General features: G+C 34.3%; 5 protein-coding genes across 12 annotated transcripts; 1 reads left to right on the plus strand and 4 right to left on the minus strand.

Annotated features, from left to right (window-relative positions):
- Positions 1-1,804: 1,804 nt before the first annotated feature.
- LOC8268378 (pyridoxine/pyridoxamine 5'-phosphate oxidase 1, chloroplastic) lies at positions 1,805-8,009 on the minus strand. 6 transcript variants are annotated; one of them, XM_015716129.3, is made up of 15 exons: positions 7,748-8,009; positions 7,447-7,656; positions 7,311-7,349; positions 6,928-7,095; positions 6,742-6,847; positions 6,227-6,387; positions 5,829-6,071; positions 5,608-5,696; positions 4,933-4,983; positions 4,738-4,828; positions 3,720-3,824; positions 3,556-3,626; positions 3,163-3,258; positions 2,500-2,548; positions 1,805-2,180 (listed from the first exon to the last, which is right to left on the minus strand). In XM_015716129.3, the coding sequence occupies exons 1-15, from the start codon at positions 7,889-7,891 to the stop codon at positions 2,151-2,153; spliced, it is 1,653 nt and encodes a 550-aa protein (XP_015571615.1). In that variant the 5' UTR covers positions 7,892-8,009; the 3' UTR covers positions 1,805-2,150. The 6 variants fall into 6 exon arrangements, with proteins under 6 accessions (XP_015571615.1, XP_015571619.1, XP_048227112.1 ...); XM_015716133.3 differs by having other exon boundaries at positions 2,479-2,548; XM_048371155.1 differs by having other exon boundaries at positions 1,805-2,326; positions 2,479-2,548.
- A 1,785-nt stretch (positions 8,010-9,794) lies between these two features.
- Positions 9,795-11,440, minus strand: LOC8268377 (esterase AGAP003155). Its single transcript, XM_002513957.4, has 6 exons — positions 11,092-11,440; positions 10,906-11,004; positions 10,759-10,800; positions 10,550-10,679; positions 10,126-10,227; positions 9,795-10,012 (listed from the first exon to the last, which is right to left on the minus strand). The coding sequence occupies exons 1-6, from the start codon at positions 11,311-11,313 to the stop codon at positions 9,933-9,935; spliced, it is 675 nt and encodes a 224-aa protein (XP_002514003.1). The 5' UTR covers positions 11,314-11,440; the 3' UTR covers positions 9,795-9,932.
- Positions 11,441-14,451: 3,011 nt separating this feature from the next.
- LOC8268376 (bet1-like protein At4g14600) lies at positions 14,452-17,296 on the plus strand. Of its 2 annotated transcripts, none has more exons than XM_048370576.1 (4): positions 14,452-14,801; positions 14,911-15,034; positions 15,723-15,779; positions 16,838-17,048. In XM_048370576.1, exons 1-4 carry the CDS (start codon positions 14,740-14,742, stop codon positions 16,889-16,891), a joined length of 297 nt encoding a protein of 98 aa, XP_048226533.1. In that variant the 5' UTR covers positions 14,452-14,739; the 3' UTR covers positions 16,892-17,048. The 2 variants fall into 2 exon arrangements, with proteins under 2 accessions (XP_048226533.1, XP_015571412.1); XM_015715926.3 differs by having other exon boundaries at positions 14,534-14,801; positions 16,895-17,296.
- Positions 17,269-19,729, minus strand: LOC8268375. Its single transcript, XM_002513955.4, has 3 exons — positions 19,590-19,729; positions 17,886-19,506; positions 17,269-17,736 (listed from the first exon to the last, which is right to left on the minus strand). Exons 2-3 carry the CDS (start codon positions 18,921-18,923, stop codon positions 17,335-17,337), a joined length of 1,440 nt encoding a protein of 479 aa, XP_002514001.2. The 5' UTR covers positions 18,924-19,506; positions 19,590-19,729; the 3' UTR covers positions 17,269-17,334.
- Positions 19,627-22,488, minus strand: LOC8268374 (serine/threonine-protein kinase PEPKR2). Of its 2 annotated transcripts, none has more exons than XM_048370575.1 (4): positions 22,211-22,488; positions 21,104-21,967; positions 20,383-20,679; positions 19,627-20,240 (listed from the first exon to the last, which is right to left on the minus strand). In XM_048370575.1, exons 2-4 carry the CDS (start codon positions 21,867-21,869, stop codon positions 19,876-19,878), a joined length of 1,428 nt encoding a protein of 475 aa, XP_048226532.1. In that variant the 5' UTR covers positions 21,870-21,967; positions 22,211-22,488; the 3' UTR covers positions 19,627-19,875. The 2 variants fall into 2 exon arrangements, with proteins under 2 accessions (XP_048226532.1, XP_025012187.2); XM_025156419.2 differs by having other exon boundaries at positions 21,104-21,887; positions 22,211-22,479.
- Positions 22,489-22,542: the final 54 nt, after the last annotated feature.

Below are 22,542 nucleotides of genomic sequence, written 5' to 3' on the forward strand. Positions count from 1 at the left end.
CTCACTAATTCTTCATTAATAATAAAAGAAAACTAATCATCCACTCTTCTACATATTAATTCTTTTTTTAATCAATCCATATCAGACTCGCATGAAAAAAGGAAATTAGGTGGTCTTAAAGTTGGCTGTTTTAAAATTCTGTCTAGTTGCAATTTAAGGCATATTACTTTTTGCTAAACTTTTACTATTTTAAATTTAAAACTTCCTTTTTAATCAGTGAAATAAAGACTTTTCACTTTATAATTATGATATTATTTTTCTTACATGAGTTTTCTCATCATATAATATTTCATGATTTACTATTTTGTATTTAAATAAAACAATAAATAATTAGGGAATAAAGATAACACTTTCTAAAGCTATTAATGCTTTTTATTAGGAATAATTAACATTATTTATAAATTTTGGCCCTTATATAAATTCAACTTCCATAACGTGTCCTAAAACCGAAAGGAAACGACCGAAAAAGAAATTTAACTTTTAAGAATTTAGCCATATATGTATTAATTTCTTTATTTATTAATCTTCTACGTCCTTTTCCCCTTAGAAATACCCCAGACAACAGTACTTGTGGGGCTAATCTTATGCCTAAAGCAAATACATCCTTAGTGAACGCAAATCCTTCCATCAGAACATTCTTTAGGGCGTCTCAACTCGCCAGGACGTGGCTACTTACTAATGGTCAACCTCCATAAATGGTCGTCCACTGGTTCTTGCAGTTCTAAGGTGGAAATGTTACTCGTGGGGTCAAACTGACTGCAGCTCTACAAGAGGATTACTTAACCCCCTTCTAACGCTTACAACTCTTGAAATGATCGAACAGCTATACGCACTTGAACGTATGACAACAGGCTCTAAGCTTTGAGGATCTTTTGAGAGTGAAAGACAGGGAAAGCAGAATCTACTAATCATTTATCCTATAGAACACCAAAAAAATTTCCCCACCTCTACTTCTTGGATCTTTTCTTTAGTGTAAAGCATAATGACAAAAAAGGAACAGAGTGTTTGAAATTGCATTCTAAGTCCTCCAGATGTCTGATCGCTGCACCCCTCTGAAAAGAAAGTGGGGTGGTCACCCTTAGCATCAAAAAAATAAATTGGCCTTTCAGAAAAGATAAGTAGTGCGTCAGAAATCAGCTTCAGCTTGGTCAAAAGAAACTCCTGATTATTTTCATGGTGGAGCCCAGTTTGGTCAGGATCAACATTAACCTCCTCCAACCAAACTAATATTTGTTACCAAAAAGAATCCATTCAGGAAACCTCCAAAGTCCTGGACATTCCTACACTCTTTTGAGAAGCATGCAACTTCATCTTTAGCATAAAAAGACTCCTAAATTTTTCTCCTTTACCTTTCTGCTATATCAATAAGGAAAAAAGGAAAAGAAAGAAAGAAAAAAAAAAGAGTAGACCATGGAACCCATCATATTTAGACAGTTATGCCCGTTAGCAAAATTTAAAAAAAAAAAAAAATCACATATAATTATCATCACTATCCATCTCAGGAATGAATCACGACTCCAAGGAATGGTCAGTAGATCCATAGCAACAAAGAGACTTACCATTATAGCTTATTGCAAGTTCACCTGGTATTTGAAGCACTCGCACCTTTCAATTGCGCTCAAGACACAAAATGTAGTGATGCTCAACAAACAGCCATAGCAGTTGAACTTGGACTTCTCTAGTAAAATTTCATCAAAGAGATTCTCGGGAGAGGTTTTGTGGCCCATGCAACACTATAAAATCTGCAACATTTATATGAAAGAAAGTAATAGAATGATACAAGGAAGCGCTAAATAATCTAGAGTGAAGTTCAAACCGATGCTAATCCATTAGGAAGACAACCAGGGAGGGGAAGGGCATAACTAATGCATATGCTAACTGAGGAAACGTTATCGAATAGTTTGTCCACAGTAAGAACAACAAAGTTACACGTTACTTAGGGCAATTACATCCTTTGGAACACAAATATGATCGTCCTTTCTAGATCTCTAAAACTACTGATGCATTAGAATAGTTGGGACCATGTTTTAGAAATCAGGTAAAATCATTACACTTGCGAACTTGTAACAATAAACAATAACTGCAGCAACAGTTTATGCTTCATCGTATCCCCCATCTTATTCATCTCACATTCTTTCTCAGATGCTCCATCAGTTGTCACTCACAGGCGTATGATTAACCTGCATATCCAGACCCAACCCTCCAGTCAGGCTTTTCATTTCAAATCTATCTGATAAATCTCAGATCCACAATCTAATTTTAGTCAGGAGCTTGCTCAGGAAGTTGCAATTTGTTACTCCTGTGGAAGAAATATACTCCTGGAATGCTGCCAAGACACTGAATAAAGACCGACTTCTAGAGAGAGAGAGCACAGAAACAAAAATGCATCCTGATGATTGAACAAGAATATATGCAACATCTTTGCAAACAGTGAGATACCATGAGTGATGAATTTCACAATGAAGAAGCTGAAATTACTAGTCATGGGGCCAAGCGCACAATTTTCCAAACTTGTTTCCCATTGATCTCTTCAGGAACATACTGCAGCCTGCAATGGAAATATACATAGATAATACATTAGCAATGAGGCCAACTCTTTAAATTTTCCTGTTACTTATAAGTACATTTTCTGTGGATTTACTGTTAGTTAATTGGGTTTCCCATCATCTCTACAACATCGTGGATAAAACTAGTATATCAGATTATCAGTTAATTAAAACACAAGACATATAAGATGAAGCGTGATTATAAATAGATCCAGGTGCAAATCCATGTGTTCTAGAGGCAACTTGGACAAGCAAGGTGGGAGACTCCCCCAAAAATCTAGATATAACTATATTTGTTTAGTCACTACTGAAACAAACAAAAGCAGCACACAGAAAAGTTAATCTTTGTCATAAACAAATAAGTTAGCATCGATGATCATAGATCCATGAATAAGAAAATATTAGGATCTGACGGAACTCATCACTGGATCTGGAAAAATTAAACCCTAACTTTTAACCCAGAGTTTAGGTCCATACTGGTGCTGCTCATAAGGAATCAAGCAGCCAAACGCTAGGATTTATTATTTGCCAACTTGTTAGAAAATTGGCCCAAAGCTGTCTCATTCAGTTTTACAGGCAATATAGGCATTAAATCACGACTGCTGGATGAAAATACCTGTCATGCAAGCGAGACTGCTGTCCTTGCCAAAATTCAAAACGTTCAGGTTCAAGCCTGTATCCTCCCCAGTGTTTAGGCTTTGGGATCAAACTTCTGTGCAAAAAGAAGGAACAGAGAAAGAAGTATTTAGTCATTGCTTTCTCCGGAAGAGGCAAGAAGTCATACCTCATCAAATCTTTTTTTTCTTTCTAAGGAAAAAGGAAAAAGAGAAACTGCATATCCACAATTAAATTGAGACTGCAGAGCAATCGTTTCTTAAAAAATTACGACACCCTTAGTCGAGATCTTTCATGTGAAGGATAATAAGTCAAACAATATCGCAATTCTTTTTAAAGCAAGATGCTTCAAAAAGTTATCTAGGATGAAAGCTGACAAGAAAGTAGAGCTTACATATTGGAGAACTTTTCCTCTAATTCTTTGTATTGTTGGTGTAGCACATGCCTTCCAGGAACTACACTACTCTGGAGGAATCAAGAAAGTGATACCTGAGGCCTATGTAGAACTAGTAGTTTCACGTTTCAAATACAATTTGATAAACTGAATGTAAAGGCAACCTGCTTGCTAACTATTGCCCCAATCTGACTCCCTCGAGGGCGGCTACTGAAGTATTCACGAGATTCCCCATCTGAAACTTTCTGCACAGATCCTTCTACTCTTACCTATTAGATGCAATCTAGAATTCATTAGATAATGGACCAACTGCTAGATGAAAATGGAAACGCAGAATGTTTCTAAAATTACTCTGAACACACTTCTATAATTATACATCACTTACTGGACTTCACAATAATACAAATTGTAAAGTTTAAAGGCCAAATATAATGGAATCTGATAATGGCAAAGATACTTCTTTCTCTTCCCCAACCCCCAGCCCAAAATTCTAAGTGAAGTCAGCTAATGTCTTCATATGGTTCACAAATTCTGCTGTTGCTAGTTGGTGAAAGCTAAGTGATCATTTTACTGTTAAATGGTTGTGGCTATGCCGTCAACTGTCAACACCATGGCCCACCACTCACCTCTTAATGACCCATTCTTATTCTAAAGAGCTTTCTTATTCTCTTAGATCCAAAGAGCTCTGATGTTGAACCTATAGGCAGTATTTGAGTTCTCTAATCTGATTTAACTTGTTGGGATAAGAAATGACCAACTGCCCCTTGCTCTACCCTGGTTACCTTAATTGGTAAACAATCAGCTTCTTAGACAGGGCACTGACTAGAAAAATGCACAAAGCACATTACAAGATGCTTGACACGAATATGGAGCTAAGATCCTTACTTCTGAAACGCACATATTTTTTGCTGCCTTTCATATATTCCCACATGGAGAAAGAAGATTTGCAGATTTACATATTGTTAAAAATCAACATACTACTTCACTTATTTAACTATTTTTCTCCATATGATATAACTTGCATACAGTATGAAACAAGAACATTAAAGTTAGAGAAGTCTTCTCATTATTCTCCATCTAATGAACACTCCAAAATCCAAGACATATCAAGAACGAAAAAGAAATGCAACAAAATGAAGAGAAGAAGTTCGAGCTAATAACGAAACATGAAATATGGAGTACCTGCCGATTAAGACCATCCCAGTAAAAAAGAAGGGCTGCTCGAGGATTTTCAAATAATTCACGTCCCTTTTGACTTTCATAATTGGTGTACCTGAAATATGTATAATTGCACCAAGACTAAAAATCACTTACAGTTTCAGAAACACAACATTGGTCTCACTGCTACCACAACAGTAGCAGAAAAATAATACTAACCAGACAAACCCATCCTTATCAACTCCCTTCAATAGGACCATTCTTGATGAGCTGTAGCAGAAAATAACATGGCATGTAAGGAATTATGAGGTTAATTAGTAACAGACATATGAACACGAAACTTGAATAAAGGCTAGATTAAACAATATAACAAGTGAGAAATGACCAAGTGTGCCAAAAAATATAGCTAATGTCATAATCTCATAGCAGAAATGATCTCATTTTCATTCACAAAAGGTCAATATGGAATCCATGAAAACTTTAACATAGGAAATTTAATACGGAAATATCATTCTATATATAAAAAGAACTACTGAGAACAATTTTATTATAGAGTTTTCACAATATAAAGATTGATAAGATGACTTTAGAACCAAATATATGACGTTGAATCAGAGCTTGAGCAGAGAATGCTGTTCACACTAGGAGAAAATATTCCTTCTATTCTCCAATAAATATCATCTTATGAAGCAATTTTTGTAGGAATCACTTTCTAAGCCAAGTTATCAATCAAAAGAACCATTCTCAATTTTCACATTCAGAAGCCTCCATGTCAATGTGCTACTGTAAACATTTGGAAAGATGTTGCTACTGTGAACATTTGAAAAGATGTTATGTTACAAATTAATGAATGGCAATCGATGAAAAGCAACTAGCAACTGAAGAGGAGCTTACGGTTTTCCGTCCTTTCCAACAGTTGATAAGGCCATAGCATTTGGCTCCTTCAATCCAGCAGCCACAGCATCATCAAACCATTTTTTAAACTGCAGGGTAGCAATTGATTTAATTCCATTACAAGGAACTAATTTCTGACTTAGAATGACAGGAGAAAAAAACAATCATGTTTTCAACTAGCAAGCATCAAGGAAAAAAATTATAATACCATTAATACAGACCTGATCTACAGGGTTAGCCTCCACCTGCTCCTCAAGGAATTCAGGAGAAATATAGTTCTCCCTCAGAGCTGATATATCAATTTGGGGAGGCTTTCCAATTCGAACACACATAGAAGTGCCTGGATATGGCGGAAGATGTAGCTTATATTTCTCTACAATAGATGGTGGTACAAACCTGCCACCAAGAAAGTGGTGTGGGCCAGAAAATTTCCTTGCACACAACTTTGGAGCAGTCAAAGAAACCTACAAAATACTAAAGTTGCAATAAGAAAATGGTTGCTGCATCAAAAGAATAAAACAACTGCTTAAGATTATAAATAATATTTGAAAGTTAAAATCTAAAGCTTTCAGGTTATTGAGTTTAGAAAGAGGAAAACTAAAGTCCAACAGAAGCATACCAACATGTCTGGTTTCATTCCTTCACCATCAACATCACCTTCTTCAACATGCCATCCAGATGGAATATCTACAGAGACAATAACTGACTTGCGAGTTTGATTGCACTTATTCAAGTGAACCATCTTATGAATAAGATCATCAAAAGGTGGTCTTGGGGCACCTGAAATATTTGAAATGTGAAAGCTCCATAATCAATAGGAAGGAAGGAGGTTTTAGCAGTAAGACATTCACATTTAGATAATTAGACATGTTATCCAGGCAAGAACTCGGGCGAGGCAACTTTGCTTTGAAACATAAGAATTTTCATAAGTTAAATAAAAATACCAAGAGGCTACTTAACCATAGTCAAATGACTCGAAAAGGCAGCACTAAATTTCAAGAGAATCTCGACTTAAGCATTAGCATCCAATACTCCATACATTTATGATCATAAAAGCAATTAATATAAACAATCTTAACTTATCAAGAAATACCCAAAAATACAGTAAGACGGCTATAGAAAAAGAATGATTACCATGAAATGAGAACCCAAACATAGCATCTAGTAGAATGTCAAAATCCTTTGACAAGTCGGAAGGAAGATCTTCCACCGCCAAGAAAGGGACTGACAGTGATTCCAGCTGCAAAATTACAACCAAATAAGAATTTATACTATTTAAACTTCAAGAACATATTAAAGTTGAGACCAGCTCTTACATACCTGAGTAACCAAGCCATTATAAAGAGATTTGGAAGTACGCTTAGGATAACAAACAAATGGCTTGTATCCAAAATGATACAAATGGTGAGCTGCTACTAAACCATCACCACCATTATTCCCTGGACCGCAAATAGCTAGTACTCGATTAAACTCACTTGGTTTATAAACCTGCCAAAAGAATTCAGTTTTCAAAATCAATGAACCTAAATCAAGTTCTCAATGCCAAAAGCTAACTAAAATTAAGATATTAGTAACTTCCACAGTATTAATTAATAATATCAAACAAAAAGGGTATTGTTTCTTAACCTACTGACGAATCAAACTGTGCATTTTAAATAATTAGTTAAGAGTAATTCAAGTACAAATTTAATACTAAGGATTACCTCTGCTATAGAAGTAGCGACGCTTAAACCAGCCAATTCCTGCAAATGTCGTTAAAAAACATTACAGCATATAAAATAATAGTAATTAAAAAAAAAGCGAAGGAAATGGAAATTTATAGGAATTATGTAAACTAACCATCAACTGATCGACGCTAAAACCGAGAGGTCCCATGAGAATCTCATCAATCTCAGCAGCATCATGCTGCGTGAGGTAAGATATGGACTCTGGAGTTTGAATGCTTTGCTGCATATCTCTAGTGACGCCACTTGATGATTTACAACTAAATGAATGAACTTGAGAACTCGAGGAACAAAATGCAGGACGAGGAATTGGACAAGTATAACCCTATGAATTATGCCATAAAATAAACCAGTTAGCTGACTATAGCTATGAGAATCAGAGAGAAATATGAATGTCTATGCTTAGTTATGCTTACCAAAGCGTTTCCGGCGAGGTAGTTGTGGAGATCGCGAGAGGATTTGGAAATGGTGCAAGTGTTATGTAGGCGATTGGCGAGAGATAACGGGAGTAATTGAGTGAGAAAACATGTCATAGCTCGTGTTCTGCGTATCAATATCATCCTTTTACCAGATTTTTCTTCGTTGGCCTCATGGTCCGTCGCCCCATTCCTGTGTGTTGTTACCGATAGTTGATATTTCTTTGCAAGATGGCTGAATTTACAGAAAGGCCGAAATCATTCGCGGACCGGTGCGGTTTATATTGGTGGTTGGCCCATTTGTGGCTGGCCTTGAGTACATGTTCAACCATAAAATGTTGTAGAATTTTAGTGCTATCACAAACATGTTGCATAATCACTTTTTTTCTTTTTTACCGTCTTAAATTATAATTTTTTATTTTAATTATTAATTTAATAAATAATTAGTAGTTTATCCGTGCGTGTTGCACGACCATTATTGTTATTTTAATTATAAAATTAAATTGATAGATATAATTTAATATTAATTTATATATTTTAAAAAATAATAACAAACTAACTATTTTAAGATATCCTTAATTTTTTAAAATTTTAAAGATATTTAATAATTAATTTTAATATTATATAACTTAATACTATAATTGATATTATTATTTTTAGGATTAGAATTTTATTATAAAATAAAAAATTAATTTATTATTAAATATAATATTAGAAATATAATTTAAGATGTTATTTTCTAAATTTAGAGTTATTATCTAATTAAAAAATTAATTTATTAGTTAATATAATATTAAAATATAATTAGTATGCTATTTTTTAAAATATAATTAGTATCATTCTCTGATTAGGAAACTATTTATTAGTTAACATAATATTCAAATATAATTAGTATGCTATTTTTTAAAATATAATTAATATCATTCTCTGATTAGGAAACTATTTATTAGTTAACATAATATTAAAATATAATTAATATGTTATTTTTTTAAGATAGAGTTAGTATTATTATCTGATTTGAAAACTATTTATTAGTTGATATAATATTAAAATATAATAAATATATTATTTTTTAGGATTAGAGTCCGTGTTTAATTAGGAATGTAATTTATTAATTAATAAAATAAAAAAAAAAACTACAAAACTGCACATAAGCTTGAATTCTATATGTCAAAGTTAGTACACATGTCAAAATAAAAATTATATGTATCAAAAATTAAGCATACGTGTCAAAAAAAATTTAGATTTCAGAAATTAATATATATTTAGACTAACAAATGTATATTTTATTAATTAGCATTCAAGCAATTAATTTTAACATTTTATACTTTGAAAATCTTAGCTCTTATAGAAATTTAATAAGAAAAAATTATTAAAAATTATGGTATTAATTAAAGAAACCTAAATATACATTTTGGTATGTAGTCTTTTAAAATATATACATTATGTAGTATGTTTGACGCACTAAAGTGTTCTATAATGTCGAAATTCAGATATTAAAATGTAAATATATTCAACATTTTAAGGATTAAAGTGTAATCAAATTTTAAAAAAGTCAATGACTAATGTACAATGTTTTTTTTTTCTCCAATCAAGAACTGAAGTATGTAGTCATTACTAAATCTGCACTAATTTTGCTAGTACTGAAATAGAAGATACCAAAATATACATTGAGATAAACCTTAAAGGCATTTTAGTAATTAATTATCTTGAAGTTGAACCCTAAATCAGTAAAGTAAGCATTAATATACATTGTATGACAATGATGGTGAGAATATGATATTTGATGGTTAAGAAATCAGGGTTGTCATGTAATAACTTCTTCCCGCTTGGACATGGATTCCATAGTCGAATCATATGATAGAAATGGTCATAATCAATTGAGTAATTTCGTAAGCTGTTTCGTGACGACACCACCAGCAACAATATAGTCATTTATTTTGGTATATGACGTAATTGTATGAAGTTTGGTGTGTGTCTAAAGTAACCGAATTGCACAATATGAAAGGAAACAACATTAGCATGTCAAGACAGACAAGCAAAAAAATAAACATAGTAGCTGTAAATATATTGATGAAAACTAACCATTATAAATTGCTAAAGGTTTCTCTAAGCAGACAAATATAATGAGCTGTTTTTCTTTCCGGATTTGATTACAAATACTACCAATGCTTATCAGGCTAATCTAAACAGAAGCGCTATTTTCTTTCTTGGCACTGGCAATCCGTTCAATGAAGCTGTGCATGATCGCCCGACTTTTTTCATCTGAAAGAATAAAAAAATGGGTAATGAATTGTGTGCATTGGCAAACATAACAACAGGAAATACGCCAAGCAATATATGCAAAAGAAAACAAGTGATGTATTAACAGTATATACCAAGTCTTGGTATGGTATGGCCCTTTGGATGATGGATCACTACAGGGTCTACACAGGATTCCAAGAGCTCCAGTCCATATGGCCTCAAGTAGTCCATCTCTCCTGCAACGAAACAATGGGTTGCCATTAGCAAAAATAGTAGTCATGGAAATTAAAACAAGCATATAACCTTTGGTGAGTATGCCATGTGAAAAGTACCAAGAAGAATAGTAGGCAGGGGAAATTACCAAGAGCTGAGCGGAAAAGTCAAAGAATCAAAACACAGAGTTTGGCCCAAAACGTTATAAATGAGTTGGGAAAGAAGGGAAATTACAATGAGGTAGGCAGAAAAGTCCAAGAACCAAAAAAGCATGATGTTTGGCCATAATGGCAGCACAGTTGTGTAAAATATAAATGCATAGAATGGAGATGCACGTACACATACCCAAAAAGTGGAGCGACGGGCATTGAATTGGTGAAAGATATGCCTTCTCAGCCACAGATGGTGCCCTGAACTTTGCTCCTCCGATTATTATCAGATACTTTATTTTAGGTACTTTTGTTAGAGCCACACCCTGCAATAAAAGCAAAAACACAGTTGCTACTGTTATTAATAAATTTAAATTATAACAAACACCAACAACTCAGACATACATTGGCTTGTAGTCCCGGCAGCCCCGCCGATAATATTGCCCCCTGCATCATTCATGCACACACCATGAGTTAGTTAATTAAAACAAAAAAAAAAAGAAATTAAATCAATGTTAGTAACCACTTCTGTTACTACGGTAGTATACTGACCTGAGAGAAACCCAGGAGACCATCAAACGGTCCATTTTTAATCATGAAATCTTCAATATAAGCAAGACATTCGTCAAAGTTTGTATACTCTGTAAATTCCTGAGACCAACAAAAGAACCCAGAATTTTAATATATAATTCTCTGTTTACGGAAGAGATATAGTAGAGAAGAGAACAAGAATTAGACCGCGTTGAACTGGAACCACTCGTAATAAGGAGGATCAAAGATTCCTTCGACCTCAGATTTGCCATTGGCTGGGTAAGGAGCATCTAGGAAAACAAGATCCAAGTTCTGAAGAAGCGATTCAGGCCATTTATGTATCTGTTTCTTGAGAATTTCGCCGCTTGTTCTAAATCCATGGAGACATAGAAACCTGGGTTTCTTTGCGTTCTCTGCTTCCTTTACCATTTTTTGATATGAAATGAATATTCCTTTTCCGGGTCAGCTTTGTTTCTCTTCTTCGTTTACGTTGCGATTTCTCCGGTGGCTTTGGAGGCTAAATTTATAGGCGCTTCGGGTTGGTGGGTCCTGACTCTGAATGAATTGCGAGGTGCCAACGAACGCGTGTAAATGTTTAGTGACGTAGAGAGTGAGGATGATTAAAGGGTTCTCGAATGTCGATCTAATCGAGGGTGAGTATTGTGAGTTTTACTTTTTTTAGCGGCTACGATTTGCAGGTGCATATTTCCTGTATTGTATTTGAGTGGCACTTGTGTGAACACGCGTTCGGTTTTACCCATGTGAAGTACATGGGATGGAAAATGAAAACATTAGCCACCAGAGAAAATTAAAATATGAAGAGTTAATTACAATAAGATCCCTCCAGTTTTCATCAATAGGCATTTTAATTCCGGTTAAGTTCAAATCAGGCCTTTTAGTCTATGACTTTAAACCCTTCCATGAATCAGCCGTTAGGAGTTCATCTTAGACTCTTAGTTAAAGGTGAAGAGTCACCTTTTGAGTGTTGTCGAGGATAGTATTATCCCTTTCAAATCTTTAATGGATAAAGGACAAAATACTCTCATAAATTTGTAGTCTATGGATAGAGAAGTCTAATTTTAATTATTTTAACAAATAAAATCATAACTTTTATTTAAAGATCAAATAGATTCAGATTTTGAAAAAATTATAAAGATATTTATCATACTCATTGTTTAAATTAGTTAAATAAAATAAAATTTAAGTAAATATCAATTTTTAATATTCAATAATAAAATTTAAATATAAACTTCTTAAATTTTTATATTATTCTTTTTATGCTTTATTATCATCAATTTTGTCAGACTATTATTAACACCGTTACCATCAATTTCATTAGTTTTAATCAAAATTGGATCTATTTAGCCTTTAAATATAAATTATAAATTTATTTATTAAAATAGTTAAAATTAGACTTATTTAGAGTTACAAGTTATGAGTATTTGATCCTTTGTTCAATTTTTAATTACAAAAAGTATTGCTTTTATATTGGTATTTCATTTTTAAAAAAAATGAGTACATATATAAAAAAAATAATTGAAATTTAAAAATAATAATAACTTGCAAAAGAGTCATCAAGAAAAATAATAGAAGAGTTTATTAAAAAAGAGGATGAAATACTAGAAAACATCTTATGTTCCCAGAACGTGATATGATGAGAAATATGAAGACACCGAGAGAGAGGATCCCAACAATAACCTTTACGTTTGATCCTATATCCTAAAAAACAACATAATCAAGCTTTAGGTTATGCTTTTATGTGTTCATGAGGCTGTGTAAGAACAAAGCAAACACTGCCAAAGACACAACACAAAAAGATTGATAATCAGGTGCATGACTATATAAACGCTTATAAGGGGAAATATTACTAATAGTGGAAGTAGGAACCAAGTAATAAGTGCAGCCTCCCCACATAACTCAGGACATAAAGAAGACATAAGAAGAGCTTTAACAGTGTCCAGGATATGCCTATATTTGCGTTATGCTCTACCATTTTATTGAGATGTACTTTGACAGGAGTGATGTACAATGGTTCCATTTTGAAATAAAAATTGGGATAATGCATAATCTTTATGTTCCATCATTTAAAAAGAAAACTCATTCAAACTAAAAAGCAGGTATACTCTGTTATTAGTGAACAATACTCAATGGTAACATAAAGTTTATTTAAACAAAGAAAAGAGAATAGTAAGTCTCAAATATTAACTTCAAGTGTTGATCGATCTGTGTCCTCAAATCTCTTATATAAAAGGCTTTCTACAACTTTAAATGTTATAGATTTACTCCAAAGAAAGATAAAAGCTAACCCTTAAAAAGGGCATAAAAATCCATCAAGTTTCACCGGAGAATGAGGAAACAAAAATTAAATCTAAACATGTAAATTACTTATTTCAAGATAAAATATATGAAAACTAAAAATGAAGAGGTAGTTTTTAGTTAAAATTGCCAAAACACCTCGACTACAGTTAGATGAGCGGTAGTGAAAAATTAGAGAGAGAAAAATAATATATATTAGTTGTAGTCTATTTTTCTTATAAGGAAAAGAAAGTCATAGTCTATTTTTATCTAAAGATTTAACCATTTTCACTCTTTATTAAAAACAAATATAAATATCTATATAGCATATCTCCTCGATGTCTTTATAACTAATCCATAATATATTTTCAATTTATCTGAATTTTTCTTTCACTTTTAATTTTGTCTACATCATATTTTATGATTAAATATTAAAAAATTGATTAAAAGACGAGTTCAACGCATCAACATTCCATCTAATTAAATATTAAAAACTCATACATATGATATAACTGTCATAAGAAAAAAATCTTAAAATGCTAAATTTATACAAAATAAAAAAAACTGTTTGAAATGTTAAACTTTTTAAACCACATGGTATATTTTAAAAGTTTTCCATTTTAGATATTACACAACTAGAATATTAAGAAATAAAGATATACACCAATAACATTAAACTATATTTTTTAAATAAATTTAAATAGCGAGTATCTAATTATAATAAAATGTAATTTATTTATTATAGTCATGGTATTAATTTTGCTATTCGTTTATTATCTAAATATTATTAGCTATTAATATTTATTCTATTAGATTCAAATTATTCGTGAAAGAAAAAATAAATTTGAAAAAAGATCAAAACCGAGAGGAAAAAAGAAAAAAATGACTTTTTAAATAAGAATATTTTAATCATAAATAAATAATTATTTTACTTTTTTCATTTAATATTTAGATATAATGTACTTGTCAGTTTTTCTTAAAAACTATATTTTTATCCAAAATGTATTTTCTAAACTCAAAAAAATCTTTAAATGGTTTGTAAATAAATTCTTACACTTATAAAACATGATAATATTTAAATTTATAAATAGATTTCATAAAAGTTTGACCATAACTCTCTGAAATTGAATCTGATAAATGGGATTTCACGAAATTTACATAATATGAAAATATTCAAGTAGCCGATTGAGGCTGGCCCGCAGGTGATTTAAACTAACTCCTAGCAACGATCAGTGCGCGAACGAACTTATGCGGCATGAACACAAAACGGAAAAACTTTTAAAATTGCGTGACTCAACCAATAACTACAGGCCACGCGTAACAAATCTTTCATTGCAGAATTTCTAGCGCCATCCGATCCTGAAAGAAACGAACGGCGTATATATCGCTCAAATAACGTCACCGTCTCCTATAATTTCTTTTTATTGTTTTATTTTTTCTTGAGAAATTCTTCTTATAACTTCGTTTCCAAAAAATAGTCCAATTATTTTTCTAAACTCTGCTGCGTTCTTAATTTCGATTTAACCGCTAAAAAGAAAAAAAAGAGAGAATTTTCTTTCTATGGCCGCCAGTTCGAGCCGAGATGGTTTCTTCTACGGTGGTGCCGTTCCCTATAGATCAAGGTACTATTTCTATTTACCTTTCTTGATCGTCAGTTTTAGGGTTTGGGATTCGTCTTACTTTGTTGATCGTTTTATTTTAGCAAATTATCATTAAACTAATTGCTTTCAGAGAAGGACTTACCACGAGACCGGTAGGCAGCTCCGATGAAATACAGCTACGGATTGATCCAATGCACGCTGACTTCGATGATGAGATCTCCGGCCTCCGTGGCCAAGTTAAGCTTTTACGAAATGTCAGTTCTTTCTTTTTTCTTTTTGTTTATTCAAATAATTCATGTGTTTTTGTTTTTAATAACAGAGCGGATTGATTTGGATTTTTTTATTAATAAGTTTCTTATAAAGTTGGATTAAAGAGATTTGGCTGCGATTTTATTCGGCTGCTATTTATTCATATCGTGATTTTTTACATGAGAAGAATTCTTTATTTATTGTAAATTTAGATAACCTGAACCATAGCAAAATAAAGTCTTACTAAGCCAAAGTCTAAATCAATTGAATTATATTTAGGTAATTCTCTTCTTTGGAAAACTTGTAGCTGCTAGAATTCAGCTCCTTCAGTTTAGAAATGGAAAAAAAAAAAAAAGAATTTGTTAAAACAAATGAAATCTTGGCCAAAATTAACATGATTTTGATTGTTCCAAATAGTAGGCTGAATATCATTAACTTCTCCTGTATTAAAGACTAAATTGGCCAAGGGAATGGGTTCTAATTATTATGGAGAACCGAATGGCCGAATTGTCTTTATATATTTTTCCAGTGGCTAATAAACATTCTGTTATCTTATAAGATGTTATGGCTGTTTTTTCATTTATATTACAGATTTTCTTATTTCTTCCTTGATGGTTTCACCTTGTATTTAACAGTAAAGTTTGTTTTCATTTTATTATGTTCTTGTAGCTCTTACATGAGAATATCCTGCAGGTAGCTCAGGAGATAGGGTCAGAAGCAAAGTTCCAAAAAGATTTCTTGGATCAGCTGGTATAGTTTCTATTCGGCATGTCCTCTATTGATTGCGTGTTTACTATATTACGTGCTTTTGTGTAGAGTTTACTCCATTTTTGTGTTTTCAGTTGCTCTATTTTCTCACTGTTGAGCAGTTGAATTCGAATCTGAATCACTGGTCAGCTAGTAATGTTGCTCTCTTTAAATGCTGCAATTTTTAAATAAGCACATCGGTAAAATGGGGATGTGGGTGATCAATTAGCCTGTAGGAACATGGAAAATGGGAATAGTTATAAAATCAATTTGTCAAGGCTAAACCTGCAATCCTGTGTGGAATCTTCTTTATTGTGTAACCTTAGTGATGAAACGTTATACTAATTTGTGCTCACTGCTTGGAACTTTATGGTCTGGAAATTGCTTGGAACAAATGGGAGGAGATCAGACTTGCATATAAGTGGCGGGTGTTTCAGTTTATGAGATGTACCAAAGAATGCTAATTTCTGCCTCATTGAGAAGAACACATACAACAGAATAAAGATGCAAGGAAAAAACTTGTCATCTTCTTTGTCACTCTCTTGGGTGGTTGCAAAAACTGTTGGGAGTAAATGTTGGTATATCTACCAGGTATACAAGTTCATTTCAAGAACAGAAAATTGCACCTTTCCTTTTGGAAGTAAAATTAAGAAAGGACTGAAAGAAATGAATTTCAGAAGGAAATGACAGTTGTATACCTTTTAGTTTGGCATGTTAACTTGCTAAATGAGTGATGGATTTTGCATGTGAGATGCATTGGTAGAGTAGCATTTCCTCATCGTATGTGTGCACGAGCGTGCGCACGAGTGTCTCTGATTTTGAGCGATTTTTGCTCGAATGCCAGGGCAAGTGATGCAGACAAAAAAAATCATGAATATAAATTTAAGGAAACAACAAATTTAGAATTTTCGTCTGGTATTTACAATTTCAGTACCCAATCATTTAAGAAAACTTTCACGGGCTTGCTAAGACTAGAAACTCAAAAAATGTTTATTCCTTTTCTCCATTAATATTAGTATTTATTTTGGATTTTATAGTTTTTATTTGTTGGATTATTTCAGTCATTTGCACTTTGCTCTGTTTCATACTCACAAGTAGCTCAATCTGTGACATAATAGCAAATGACCGTGATTAAAGCTCAAGCAGGCGTGAAGAACAACATAAGGAAACTGAATAGGAGCATCATTAAGAATGGCGGAAACCATGTTGTCCATGTGGTTCTTTTTGCTCTGTTTTGTTTCTTCTTGGTCTATCTATGGTCCAAAGTTGCAAGAAGATAGTTTCGTGGGCACTGAAAAATGTATCAATGACTGGCTATGTCAAAGGATGGGTTGGGAGTTATTTGGCGGGTTCCATTGTAAAATCTTCAGATTAGTTTCTACATTAAAAATTGGTATTCTCTATGACACAGTTAACATTTAGATTTTATGTATTTAAGAGGGTGATTTCATTGCGAGTGATATCAGGTTCTTGATGTATAAACAAAAGCAAATATTCCAATACAATTAAGCTTATCGATATAGTTATGCACTATGAATTCGCAAAATAGTAAATGGAACTAGCACGCACAGGCTGTTGAGTATAGCTGCGACTTGTTAAAAGAACTCTTGTTGATTTCTAGCTTCTTTGCTCGTACTTGGTCGAGAACAGTTGTAGTCCATGCTGCAAAATGGGTTTCATTATGACCAACTTTTCCATCTTTATAGAAATTGAAGCACTCTAGATCGTGCTCAGGAGATGGGCATTCCTTTACGCTTAATGGTTCCCACCAAGTGCCCTGGTGGATCATCCCAGATTGGTCTGCCATCCAGTGGTGTGCATATTGGCCTATTCCCGCAAGCTCTAACCATCCTTTAGGGAAAAACTCCATCACACTACTCTTTCTATCCATGAACAGCATGTTTGTGAGTTGAGCACCGTGTGGGGATGCAACGATGTCAGTGTAAGTTAATACTCTAACCTGAATAGGGAAGAGAACAACAGTGAATATTTTTATCCATTCTTTCTTCATATTTGCCTCCATGATAAACAATTCAAGTTTGAATTTTGGCAAGGCAATAAATAACAACAATTAGCATTCTACGGTAGCCAATAAAGTAGAGGTCAAACCTGATCGCAAAAACTTAAATCCTCAGATTGAACCACCTTCAATGTGCAGCCATCCACCATTGCGCATTCCCTTGCAAATACGCCTATCACTGCTGTTGCATTCTTGAAGGATCTTGAACCTCTCCTCATCAGCAACGTTAGCCTTATAATTGGTTCCCCTCTTTCATTCACCTCTTTCCCTTTACCTGCTGGGTCAATGCCACAAAATCTCCTTGCTTTACATCTCAACAGATCAAAAACCTGAAGCTTTTTTTCCTTCCCCATTCCCCCTTCATTGTGCCGCATAACAACTGCCTTCTCGAAGCAGTAAGGCTGAGCTCCTTCTTCAAGTCTTTCCACTTTAACTTCTCCAAAGTTTGTTCCCATAAGATTTTCTAACCATGCTCCCATTTTGGACCTCAGTTCTCCCCAGTGGAACAGTACCCATCTCGTTGGCTTTAAGCACTCATTCTTTATAGACCAACCAACAAATGGAGCCACTGCACACAATCCGTGCCACAAGTTTACATAATCATAATAGGTGTCTGAAACGAAGGTCAAACCATCCATTAGCTTGGCAGAGTGTGGAAGAGCTTCTGGCCATGCCAAGGCATATGAATTCTTTGTGCCATCGGTCCCATCATTTCCTTTGATGCATAAAAGCCTACCTTTAGACATTTCTGAAGGAAAATAAAGATATTCAGCTTCATTTTCCTCACGGGTGTCATTCAATGAGCTCATAAACCAAGTGTTGCTTTCCATGGCTGTTTTGGCAAACCTCAGATCTTTCAGTGGGAGGAAGGTGACCGAGTCTTGAAGCTTTGAGATCAATCTATTAGTATTCTTGGTAAGGGCAGGATAGTTGGTGGCATTAAGTGCTAATCCTTTCCATCTGTTGAAGAAAGCCCGTGCAGTAGAAGTTGGATAAGAGAAAGGGGAGGATTGAGATTGAACAAGTACGAGAATTAACATCAGAAGAAGGATTGGGGCAATGACCTTGGCTGGGTGATAGGAGCTCTTCTGTTTGGTAAACGCTTTGGTGCTTCTCTCCAAATCCATAATTTTTATTAGATTTTGAAATGAAGTGGTGGAAACTCATTCATTAACATGCACACATAAATATATAATGTGGAGATATATGTAAGACTTCTCGAGCAGTCGAGTCTCGAGATTGAGTTGGATATTATTTTTTGAAAGAAAAACACAATAAACAATCTGTTAATTATGTTTTGGTCAATGATGATATAGTTCCTAATAGGTAAGTGCTGTGCAAGGAGATTATCAGTGTCGAGAAATCATTTTCACTGTTTGATATTTAATGCATTGGGAAAGCAAATTGCTAGGAGCAAGATTTACATTCGGAGACAATTTCAACTGTATCATAAGTCTTACGGTTTGAATAATGCTTCCACTGAGAACTGTTTGTTGAACTCAGGTATTTTGTCCGAAAATAATATTGAGATTAACTATTTTTTATCAGCTGACACCCTTGAGATCCATCATTGACGGAGGAGGAACGTTCACCTTGAAAATTCCAGCAACTAATAAATACATGGGGAGAGATGAGATGAGAGGAAAACTGCCGTCTTCAACTTCGAATTCCGAGGCCATGAACTACGTGGCGACTTGGACGTCATTTGCTCTGTGCAGCTCAAAGATTTCAATAATTCTCACATGTCTCAACAAGTAGTTTGCAATAATCTAAGGATTTCACATCCAACTGACCTTGCAAAGCACTGAATCAGCCATGCAACAGGTGCAGTGACGAAAATAATATAAATCAGAATTACTCCGTTAAACCAGTCTATTTACAAAGTGCTGCTGTACAGGCTAGAACCATTATTAGGCCATTTGCCAAGACGAGAAGCATTGCAGTCATATACATCTTAATGAAATAAGATTGGCAGAAAGCTACTTTTCACCACTTGGCGCGTGCTATAATCCACTCTATATTCTTGAGCTTATCTTACACGGATTTATGTTCTCCAACATTGTCAGTTCATCAGCAGTATCAAAATGCTCTACAGAGATTGTTAGCCGTCAGGTTAGATGAATGCTGCTGCTCTATTGGGCCTGTAGGCCCACACAATCTGCTTCTTTTCGGCTCCGAAATCTTCACATTAGAAATTGCTACTGCCAGTGTATCCACGAAACCACATTCATCCTGCTCCTCTGATTTGCTGCTTAAGCTGTCAGATGATGCAAGGTGATTTGAATCCTCGATGACAGGGCCACTTTCTGATTTGTTTCCATTTATCTCCAGCAGGGGCGCATTAGCTGTCTGGCAGGAGACTTGTCCAACTTGATTCTTCAGTTTTGTCTTAATGGACAGTGTCTTCAATGTGCGTTCCGTGTAGAACAAAATCCATGGGTGCCCTGAATCAACACCCGATTCAAAGAGAGTTATCAAGAACATAGCATATGATAAAGTGAAAAAGGAGTTAATGATCACTTAAAAGAGAAATAGAAGTGTCATTTGCATACTCATGATATTGGGGTTCCCAGAAAGAAGACTTACTTAGCACTTCATCTGCAGTTATCCGTGCTGAAACATCCCTAGTCAGCATTCTTGAAACTAGATCACGTGCAGGCTTAGATATGCCCTCCCAAATCCCAGTGTGGAAATCAAGCTTTACATTCTTGATTGCCTCAAAAACAGCTTCTAAGGAGTCCCCTTGAAATGGAAGAACACCAACCAAGAGAGCATGTAGGAGGACGCCAGCACTCCATATGTCAACCTTCTCAGAATAATTTCCTGACAGAACTTCTGGGGCAACATATGCTGGACTTCCAGCTACACCAGATAATGTTTGACCTGCATTTCAGCATTTCGTTGCACAAAGAGATCTCATGAACAAGCTGAAACTTTCCAAGGACACAAAATTTGACATTAAATACAAGTACATCTTTCATATAAATCTGACATGAAGAAAATTCTGTTTCAAATAATAAAACAAGAAAAACTAAAAAACAAGAAACAAAAGTTAGAGAGTTTAAGGTAATAAAATAGAAGAAAGTGGTTCAATCCACACTGCATGAAGCACACATGATTAAGAGAAAAAAGATGACAAAATATACATGCAAGTTCTCCTACCAACTCCCTGGGTATAGGTACCAAAATATTCAATTTTTATTTAGTGTTTAAACATTATGGGCAAGTTGCCAACAAGAGAAAGCATAACTAGAATGAGTCTTAGTAAGCAAATAAACATTGTTCAAAGTCGCTGTAGAAGACTCACCATTTGAGATTCTCATGGCCAGGCCAAAATCAGCTAGCTTTATCTTCCCTGAGCTCATGAGAAGTAAATTCTCTGGCTTAACATCTCTGTGAACAACTCCCATATCATGACAATACTTGATAACTGACATCACATCTTTAAAAATGTTAGCAGCGCGTTGTTCTGAGTATTGACCCTCTTCAACCATCTGGTCAATCAGACGTCCTTCAGAGCATAGCTCCATCACAAGATGGAAGCACTCTGATTCCTCATATACAGAGTGCAATGTCACAACCCCAGGATGGCCAGATAAGTGCTGCATTATCTCCACCTCCCTGTGAACTGTTTCCTCTCCCTTACGCAAAGTCTTACAAGCAAATTCTACTCCAGTTGACTTAGACCTACATAACCAAACTGACCCGAATTTACCTCGACCAATAGTGGCACCTGAAATATAATCATCCTCAATCTTATTCTTTCTACCTGTCTGAGTAGCAGCATCTATGCATCCTATCTTCCTCTTAAGGCCTCTTCCAGGTAACAACAGGGAAGAGGAGGCACCACAAGGAGGAGCAGTAGCAACGCCAGCAAGCCTACTCTTAAAAGAGCTAACAGGTTCATTACATGCATCTTCTTCTTCTTTACATCTCTTCTTTATCCTATTGTAATCTTCTAGAGAATAATGAGATCTAAGATTTGATGATTTCACGTCATGCCTTGGTGTAATCTCATTCTGCAGTACATCCTGACATGCTTCAGTTTCACTTCCTTTTCTCTTCTTCCGCATCACATCAATCAAAAGAAACTAAATATGGCAAAGAATTGAGTTAACAGTACATTGAATTAGGGAAAAACTGGATTGCGGGGTTCTTCTATCCCTACAATCTGAAAGCAAATAAAGATTCGTTCATTGCCAACAAATAAGAGAAAAGAAAACTGCAAATTTTTATGCTATGCGGTCCAGGATAAACCTAAAACCACCAAATTGATAAGGAATTAGTTGCTTTTTGCATTAGATGAGTACTATCAAGAATCAAAGGTAACACCAATTGAATAATTCCTGAATTGATACACTAATTCATCAAAGATATCATAGGAGAAAGCGTACAATTAGGGTAAAGAACAAACCTTTACGAGCCAATTGCGATAGGGAAACGTATAAAAATTACAGATGGGGTGGTTGGTTAGAGAAACAAGGAAAAGAATATTAATTGAATTAGGGAACAGAAGGATCGATACTTGAAACCCTAGAAATCTCCAATTGAAGAGATATGGGTAAAAACCTAACAAAAATCAAGAATAGAAAACAATAAAAAGATCAAATCTTTAGATATTGAAACAGCGAGATCGAGGGACAGAGAGATAAAAATGGAGCCTGGGTTTTAGACTTTTCAGTATAAAGATTGCGTTTTTATATTGATATGTTTATCTGACAAAGACTGACCTGTGACTTGTCCGCT

This window comes from Ricinus communis, chromosome 2 (genome assembly GCF_019578655.1).
Source record: "Ricinus communis isolate WT05 ecotype wild-type chromosome 2, ASM1957865v1, whole genome shotgun sequence".
Taxonomy (NCBI): Eukaryota; Viridiplantae; Streptophyta; class Magnoliopsida; order Malpighiales; family Euphorbiaceae; genus Ricinus; species Ricinus communis.

Excerpts from the sequence above, each read along its gene's own strand:
- LOC8268378 (XM_015716129.3), bottom strand. The coding sequence starts at position 7,891 with ATGATATTGATACGCAGAACACGAGCTATGACATGTTTTCTCACTCAA. Across the intron at positions 3,259-3,555 it reads GAGGAAAAGTTCTCCAATAT|AAGTTTGATCCCAAAGCCTA; the intron begins GTAAGCTCTACT and ends CTTTTTGCACAG. Across the intron at positions 2,181-2,499 it reads GGAAACAAGTTTGGAAAATT|GTTAATCATACGCCTGTGAG; the intron begins GTGCGCTTGGCC and ends CTGGATATGCAG.
- LOC8268377 (XM_002513957.4), bottom strand. The coding sequence starts at position 11,313 with ATGGTAAAGGAAGCAGAGAACGCAAAGAAACCCAGGTTTCTATGTCTC. Across the intron at positions 10,680-10,758 it reads TGCCGGGACTACAAGCCAAT|GGTGTGGCTCTAACAAAAGT; the intron begins GTATGTCTGAGT and ends CTTTTATTGCAG. Across the intron at positions 10,228-10,549 it reads CCCGTCGCTCCACTTTTTGG|GAGAGATGGACTACTTGAGG; the intron begins GTATGTGTACGT and ends GTTTCGTTGCAG.
- LOC8268376 (XM_015715926.3), top strand. The coding sequence starts at position 14,740 with ATGGCCGCCAGTTCGAGCCGAGATGGTTTCTTCTACGGTGGTGCCGTT. Across the intron at positions 14,802-14,910 it reads GCCGTTCCCTATAGATCAAG|AGAAGGACTTACCACGAGAC; the intron begins GTACTATTTCTA and ends AATTGCTTTCAG. Across the intron at positions 15,780-16,894 it reads AAGATTTCTTGGATCAGCTG|CAAATGACCGTGATTAAAGC; the intron begins GTATAGTTTCTA and ends GTGACATAATAG.
- LOC8268375 (XM_002513955.4), bottom strand. The coding sequence starts at position 18,923 with ATGGATTTGGAGAGAAGCACCAAAGCGTTTACCAAACAGAAGAGCTCC. Across the intron at positions 17,737-17,885 it reads ATTTAAGTTTTTGCGATCAG|GTTAGAGTATTAACTTACAC; the intron begins GTTTGACCTCTA and ends TTCCCTATTCAG.
- LOC8268374 (XM_048370575.1), bottom strand. The coding sequence starts at position 21,869 with ATGCGGAAGAAGAGAAAAGGAAGTGAAACTGAAGCATGTCAGGATGTA. Across the intron at positions 20,680-21,103 it reads GGCCATGAGAATCTCAAATG|GTCAAACATTATCTGGTGTA; the intron begins GTGAGTCTTCTA and ends GCTGAAATGCAG. Across the intron at positions 20,241-20,382 it reads AACTGCAGATGAAGTGCTAA|GGCACCCATGGATTTTGTTC; the intron begins GTAAGTCTTCTT and ends GTGTTGATTCAG.